Here is an 8,458-nt window from a genome sequence, read left to right as displayed (position 1 = left end):
TTCACTTTGCCTAAAGCGGAGTTTGTGTAACCTAAGTTCAAAGATCTAACTTAGACAAGCTTGTCGACTTTTCAAAATAACACTTGAACCTAACTACCCCACAGACCTGCCATGCTAGTTTCCTACATAGATATATCACATTGCCTACCAGAAGACCATACAAGAATTATGTATCTCGCTAGCCAACAGAGGCTTACCCCTCTGCAGTCAACGATCTAAGATTCAACGCCCGCGTTTGCAAGCCATCAGCTTTTTCTGCTCGCTATCAATGCTCTTCACAATCAAACATCGCAAAAATGATATATAACTTGCGACACATATTTGAGTCTGTATTTGGAAGATGCAGGCCTCATGTGCACCCTACTTCTCTATTCAAGAGTAAAAAATGAAGAGGATCGGAGTGAACGATTTCACTCAATTGAAGGGTTGCCATCTAGTTCGTTTACATCAAGATAAAATAAGTCAGAAAGTAAAGAGAAAATCGAAGTAAGCATTATGGAAACTACTGATGTGAAGCAAGCACCCACAGGGCAAGTCGTCCGGTGCTTAACTTACCCAAGTACGTGCTTGCTCCTATTTGGGTTAGTACACAAACTCTTGAGAGGGAAATGATGTGGCCAAACTGACACCAAAATATTTCAAACTATAACAAATTGAATCATCTATACATGAATAGCACTAATGTCCACCAACAATAACGCCATAACGTGGCTTTGGGTCAATGCCTGGTTTGTTCTAGAACTTGGCCATGCATTGCTTGTAAACAAGTAGAAATTGGGTGCAGTGGTGTCAGATGCGGCGGTTTTTCGAAGGTCATGGTGGGCAAAAATCTGGATGGCGGCTTGGCGGATTTGGGGTCCACATTTATTTAATTTTTGACGGATTTTGCACTCAAGTTGGGCAATTGAGTTGAATAGAGACAAGAAAGCATTGCAATCTTTAAAACCTTTTTGACAATCCGCAAAATGTTAGTTACCAGTCCTTGTACCAATTTATGAAACCCCCCAAAAATGTTTGACAGGAAAACTGTTCCGTTATTACCAGCACAATCCATGTACCAAAAGTTATCATGTGCCGCCTGCCACATGAAAGTACCCTGGTCGTGGCTTGTCCCAACTTCACTTACGAATGATGACTGCATGAATATTTTAAGGACAGAACAAGTGCGACACTGATCAGTAGGGCGGGTAAAACCATTCCACTAAAAACGACCAAATATTTAAATTATACTTAATCAAAAAAGCTGCAAATATTGAAAAAAATATGTATCACTGAAATGCATAAATATACATGAAGGACTTCGCATTTCTGATTTTAGAAATGCACATTTGCCTTTGAGCTTGTTCCGACAGTATTTTTTGCTTCATTTGCATTTTCAAGTCCTCGAGATGGAGAACAAAATATCACTCCAGAGTGACAAGATTGTTAGCTTCCTTAGGATGGGATTGATTGAAACTAGGAAGAAGCTAGTGAATCAATGCTTAGCTTGCCAAATAGATTTCGCACCAAGCAATCAATGTTCTGCTTTTCCTCTTATTTGAGAGCCACTTGGAGTGGTTTTCAGGAATTCTCCTACGTTCTAAAACAAATATATATTTCTCTTTGTTCAATAATGGTCCTAATTCCTCATGCACATTCTGAAATTTCTGAAAAATCTATGAAACTCTAAAGGCTTAACTCTATGTTGTTGCCTAACCTACACTGGTTACCCTTTGAGACCAGCCAGATCATTATGAAACACCCGGTAGATAGTACAGCCACCAACTTGCCATAGTAGAAAATTCGACTGTGTCATAGTTACTCTAGTCAGTAATGTTCATGGATGGCCCAGCTGCAGTAAAAAAGCACAAAAACTCATTTTTACCCTTCTTCCTATTCTGTTCAATGTGAATCGATGAATCCGCCATATTTCTGCTAGAGGCAGTGATATTTTGAATTAGATACCATAGCTCTTCAGAGTTGGACCAAAAATCTACTAATTCACGTGTTTGGTTCCTTGAATTGCCAAAATACGATAAAAATGTGCAAAAATATTACCCACGTTATTGAAAACGTCTAAATATTTATTTTTTGAGAAAATGGCCAAATTATTTAATAAAAAAAATATTTTCTATTGACATTAAATGTCAATCTTCGACCCAAGCATCCCAGTCCATATTTCAGTGGTCCATGACTCAGTATAGCAATGGGGAGATGGATTGACAATCTTGTGAGAATGCCTAGCTCAAATTTGTCAAGATTTGACCTCCAAGTCAGGAAAGATGATCCCGAGCAAATCCACTTGGCGATTCCTCTCTCATTGAATTTCCTGCTTTAACATCCATTTTGATTTTGTTACATTGAGATTGAGATGGGTTCAAAGAGTGGTTGGATGCTTCCATGAACTGAATAGCTTCCAACCTTCCACTCTTCAGAATCTCTCTGCTTCTATCTTTAGGTCTCTGTAATGGATAAATATGGTGGTGTTATTAGGATAGCAAAGTACGGCGGTTGCTTGACAGGTTCAAATTTCTAAATCCACCTCCATGGTGGGAAACAGCGCAGGGGACATTACAGAATACACATCCACAAGGGCATGAAACCTTACATTGTGCTCCTTAGAACCAGCCCAATAGCATTTTACGCCTTCCAAACATGATAAATTACGCATGATAATTAGGGATGGGCAGAACTGACTAATTTTCAAAAATGACCAAGCAAATCATTTGAAGACTTCCAAAAGTCCCCTAAACATATTCTTTAATCAGCGAAGCTAGACAAGCTGCGTGTTTACACCTTGTGGTCAATAATTGCCAATAATAAATGGATTTTGGTCAGGCTCCCCGAGACATCACAGTCAGGATGGCCAAATTTATTTACGCTTACTTCCAGCTTTGGGCTCCTTTCAACTGAATCTAGAAGGCTAGTCAGAGAAACGACACTCGCGAGATTTTGGAGATTTTTTTGGCTCCTTCGCGGTTGCCTGGTATGTGCGATGGGGATCGGCTTTGAACTCATTGACCTACGTGATTCTCAAAAATCTCAAAAGTTCCAAATTCAGGGAGCCAGTGAATTGATGGCTCGTTTGTCTATTTTGGTTTAAACTGCGTAACGCAAGCGAAGTCGATCAGTCCGATACCCTGCTGCCCAACTACCAAAATGTGTTCAAAGCAAAGTCTCAAGTGGCTAGGCTGGAGTGACTATTCCTTGACAAGCCCTCTAACTGAACCTGATCCAACCTACTCTAACCTAACCTAACCTAGCCATACTTTCGGATGCATGGGACTGGGAATACCTAAGCTGCGGTGTAAGTCTGCGGCATCTCGGATGCAAGGGTCCAAAGCTGGGAGTCAGCGGAAGCAAATTTCGCCACCTTGACTGTTGTCTCGGGAGCCTGATCAAAATCCATGGCATTTATTGACCACAGTTTACACCCACCCTGTGCTCGTAAGAGACTCCTGTCAACGTTTGAACATCTGTGGTTGTGAACAAATAGTAGCAAACTGACTTAGCTTGGTAGAGTTGGCACCAGCGTTTGAACCCTAAACACCTAGGGAGAACATTATTGACTTACTTGAACTACCTTTTCGGCAGCTTTGCCACACTAGTACACATTTTGCATTGCAAATTTCAAAAAAGATGCCCCTTTGCGCTTAGCTCTAACTAGAGGGCTAACTCTAACTCTATATGATTGATAACAAACCAACGCTTTTGCAAGTATGCTTTTCAACGATATTGCACTACGGAAAGCTCTATTTTACAAGTTTTTGATGACAAACTTTAAAAACATTGCTATTGCTGAGCCTACCTTCAGCTTTTTAGCACAATTTAAGGGAAAAAGATGATAATGTAAAGTCGCTGGTATTTTTCCCTTGTAGGATTTGATACGTCTCTCAGAGGAGTCGGTGGTGTATTTATGGTGTTGGAATGGATCAGCAAATATGGTTTTCAGAGAAAAATACCTTGTTAAAGTCAGTTATTTTAGAGTGTATTCTCGTGCCTCTACAGTTGTTTGTCCGCAACAAGAGGAGGGAGAGGAGAATGAGTATTTCTTTCGACAACGTTAATGATGACTCGGTATTGAACCACGTGGCATGCTCTATTTGATAATTGGAAGTTAGACAATGAATGTCAAAAAAAATGACAGAATTGAAAGTAGGAGTGAGGCTAAACAATTCCTCGACTTGGCTCCTGAAAAAAAACCGTTGTGGTCTCAAGGGAAGTCTCGCCCTTCAACGTCACCTTGAATGTACGAATGCTCATGGGCTTCAACTCATAGGTAAAAGCTGAGGAATCGTCTTTGTGGTCACGTTGGGGAACCTGCTCTTGCTGTGTGTTGTCTTCAGCTGTCCAACGTAACCGGCGAGCTTGAGCCACAGCCCAGGGTTCGTTACCACCCAAAGTAAGTTCCTCCACGGCTTCAATGACCCCAAAGGAGGCCAGAAGTTCAGGTAAGGACACGGCTTGGGGCTGGCTCAATTCAGTGTCTTCCTCTTGGTCAAATATATGCTCCAATCGAACGAGCAGCGTTTTGCCATCGCTGACAGGACCCAGGGGAAGATCAAAGGGCTCCAGGGTAAGTAAATGAATGTTTTGTGGAAGAGAGACGTCCAAATTGGGGAACAGTTCTCTTTGTTTGGCTACGTCCGCCGCATTGAGGTCGCCGTCTTTGAAAAACATCAAAGGAGTGCCAAATATCTCCAAGCCCAGTTTTCGGTGTCTGACGTTAGAATTGGAGTCTTCGTGGTTGAAGAGCAAGTAGTTCTTTCCTCTGACGACCAAACCAACTTCAAAGGCTTCTTCACTCAAGGTCTCATTAACTCCAAAGTCATCATCGTCCATTAATCGCCGGTGAAGTAGAAGCTCCAATTCATTCTCGTGAATACTACCACCTGCTTGTGAGCGATCATTCAGGATGACAAGCCCATGCTTGCCCTCCTTGGTCGACATTCCAATCCGGGAATTCACCGGGTAGTAGTTTTGGGAGACTGGCTCAGTCATGTTAATATCAAAAGTGGGTCTAAAGTTCCGTTTTCTTGCCATCATTTGACGTCCATTTGAATCCGTGACGAATTCACCTGCATTCTCGATTTCATCTACGGTGATTCGATATATAACCTCCTTGCCAACCTGGTCTTCGATTGGAACAGGCCCCACTAACCATTCATTTTCATAGTCAAATCTGGGTTCTCCCTGGTAGATTCTCCGGACATGACTTGCCCATGTTTCGTAAGTGGTATGAATCTCAATTACCAATTCTCCTTCATAAGCAATTGGCTCCCCAGTAAGAGCCAATTCTTCCGCTTGCTCACCATCTGGTCGGAAAATGTAAGCTCCAGACGCGCGCTTGTCGAAATTTGAATTGTCGCCCCGATGTCCCGTGTACCAAAGGTACTTCTCATTAAAGGTGTAAATCAATTCCTCTTCAACTTTCAGCTGGGTTTTCCCTTGACTGATGACAGTGGTGAACAAGCCATTGTCAAACTCCAGGATGTCTTTCTCTTTGAGGATACGCTTGGATGAGCGCGATGAAGATTTACCTACTCCTTCTGTAGCTTGAAAGAAGGACCCTCCCAAAGGTGGAATGTTATCAGCTTTGAAAACCAGCTCAAAGAGAGCCTTCGTTTTTTGACCAGGCATGTTCAGAACTGGCTCGGGAATGGGAACAGTCTGACATGGTATTTCCTCGCCAGTTTCAGTGGTCACCACCCACTCCTCTGATTTGACAGGGACGCGAACAAACCGCGATTGAGCTCTGGCCAAGGGGTTATACACATTGATGACGAATTTGGAACTCGTCTCCGTGATCGGGCATTGTGTCACATTTCTCAATGGGCAGTAAGTGAATCCATTTTGAGCAATACTTTGTCTCATGAAACCATCCACACCTTCAGAGAGGCGATCATGGTAATCATTGGCCACGTACTGCTTTTCAGTGCCCGTGATGGCGTCATGATGTTGGCAAATGGCAACAGATTTGGCTATAAGTTCGGTGGCATCTTCTAGAGGGCTCAAGTTAGCCACATCTTTGTTGTAGGCCACAGATGTCATTTGCTTAGCCGCTTGGAGGATTTGGTTTGCCTGCCTCATTTGGAACTTGGACGAAGACCTGGAGCTGAAGTATCCTGTCCAATACGCATGTGGGTCCGACGCATAAGGGAAGAAGTCGTCTTTTTTAATTGGCCATTCCAGTTGCTCATCATGAAGCGCCTTCAAATAACAGGATGGAGTTGAGTAGATCACGTTGATCTCGGGGTCTTCGTTATTAACAAACTTGATCAGCTTGTCCATGTTACGATACCAAGAGATGGCTGATTGGTAATGAAAATCCATGCCCATTTCAATCTTAACATTTTTCGTTCGGTAATGGTCGGCTTGTTCTCGCACGCTCTGGATGAACTCTTGGGCCCTCCTTGGGGCATTGTAATCCTTTAATCGCGGATTGTCCATCATGGGTTCATCATCGCAATAAATGTCCCAACAAAAGGTTGCCGGTGGGGAGTAGCCATTGTAGTTTATACCGGTGAAAATATCCGAATCCTCACCCGTGGAACTTTGAGCCTGCCAGATCATCTCCATGCTCTTGTCCGCTAACCTTTTATCTTTATCCCTCCAATCAAGTCGTCCAAAGAAATATCCATCGAATCCCATGAGAGCAAAAATGTTGGCTTGTTCCTTGGAGTGGCCAAAGGGATCAATTTGCCAAGCTACCCTTGGCCTAGCGCAATCTCCGAGAACGTCATGGAGATGCCGGACCCCTAAGGACATTTGATCAATGATGGCGGTATAGTGAGCGGCACCTTCATCGTTCATGGACCAACCCCCACTCACAAACTCCAATTGGCCATTTTCCACCAGGCTTCGTGTCATATTCTTCATTTGGTCATCTTGCTCCAACCACCAACGCCAAAAGAAGGCCGTCTCCACCTGGATATATCTAAATCACTAGTCAGGTTATTTCCTCGTCATTCTTGAACAAAAGCAAGTAGCCTTACTTCTTCTCTGGAGCAAACGTCAACTCCTTCACAACACTGTCGATGACGTACTGTACTCCTGGTTTTTGGTTCTCCCATTCCCAATTGGCTCGATTAGTTCCGGTGAAATATTGGTCCACGGTTTTCAGCCATCCCACATCGTCATGGGAATGTGGCACCAAATGAACGTTGATAAGACCAGGTTTGATTGGATTGCAGGACTCATACCCACAGGAGCCTGTAATATGTAAATTGAAAAGAGGCACACATGAATCGCAACATTATGTACGGTATATGTAATTATCCTTGGAAATAACTTATCGATTGCGACTGATTTATCATTGTAGCATTGCTAAATTTACGGACTTCTTCTATGCAAGGAACCGTGGTAGCCGAGAGGTGTAATGTAGCCGATAGAGGCACGACATCGTTTACTAGGGAGCTTGGGTTCGAATCCCGCCTTCGTAGGTAAAAACTAACCCATTCAGAGTATTGTTATTGTAGATCCTAAACTTTTCGAATTAGTAAAAAATGTCTTTCTTTTTTTTGGCATTTCACGGACTTTTTCTGAGGGGGAATTTAATCCCCAGTAGTATTTAAATGAAAAGTTAAAATTCGTTTATTCATTACCTTTCAATCTTTCTATGATTCTGACAACGAAGTAGAGTTGGTAGACCGAGCTAGTCCTTGAATATAGGGTTGATCTGGAACGCTAGTTAAAAACTTGGCCAAGTCTGACTTGAATCATGCTACCGAATCAACAACGCCTGCGTATCTGTCGTCGTCTGAATCATTGGCGCATTAAAAACCAAGCTCCAGGCCACCTGGCTTAGAACTTCGGCTTAATGCGCAATGAATTCTGGAAATGCGTTTTTAAGACCTCTTAAGATCATGAATAAGACTACTCATAATGTGTTTTACATTTTTGAAGAAATGAAGATGAAGTTTTCATATGAAACAGACCAAAGGAAATGCTAATTGAGGCCAAAATACAAGTTAATCTTTCAAGTTGCTGATAATGCACATGAAAACTCGTACCTGCTTTTTCTGGTTGAGGATATCCCTGGCATCCCAAGATGATTGCCAAGACTCCAGAAAAAAGAACTTGATATCTCATCATAGTGAGAGATACTGATGAACTCTGTAAGCAACATTAGTACAAATGAATTGCCTTGAGGTTAGGTGCAAGAGTTATTACACAAGACAAGTAATCATGATATACGTAACCCATTCGTTCACTTTTAACAATGCTTAGAGGTCTTGCTTGCAATTTGGTCAAATCAAATTTAGATGTTAATGGTGGTGATTTGTAGGCTCTTATGTAACTACTTTTGTTAGTGACTGGTAGGCTTCTGATTCACCCGATTGGCAATGACAATCGGTTTTCTTCTTCCTATTAATAGACAATTGAACTATATGACGGGTTGCCTAACATCATGGCTTTCTGTTAAGATTGAAAGAAATAAAGAATCGGAGAGGATTCAAAAGAAAGTCCCATGTGCATC

At 42.2% G+C, this 8,458-nt stretch overlaps 1 protein-coding gene across 1 annotated transcript; it reads right to left on the bottom strand.

Annotated features, from left to right (window-relative positions):
* Positions 1 to 4,059: 4,059 nt before the first annotated feature.
* Positions 4,060 to 8,126, bottom strand: LOC131882053 (lysosomal alpha-mannosidase-like). The gene is made up of 3 exons (XM_059229086.1): positions 7,992 to 8,126; positions 6,975 to 7,191; positions 4,060 to 6,916 (listed from the first exon to the last, which is right to left on the bottom strand). Exons 1-3 carry the CDS (start codon positions 8,071 to 8,073, stop codon positions 4,147 to 4,149), a joined length of 3,069 nt encoding a protein of 1,022 aa, XP_059085069.1. The 5' UTR covers positions 8,074 to 8,126; the 3' UTR covers positions 4,060 to 4,146.
* Positions 8,127 to 8,458: the final 332 nt, after the last annotated feature.

Source organism: Tigriopus californicus, chromosome 6 (assembly GCF_007210705.1).
Source record: "Tigriopus californicus strain San Diego chromosome 6, Tcal_SD_v2.1, whole genome shotgun sequence".
NCBI lineage: Eukaryota > Metazoa > Arthropoda > Copepoda > Harpacticoida > Harpacticidae > Tigriopus > Tigriopus californicus.
The sequence above is the reverse complement of the archived record's forward strand: the minus strand, read 5'-3'. Positions and strand labels throughout refer to the sequence as shown.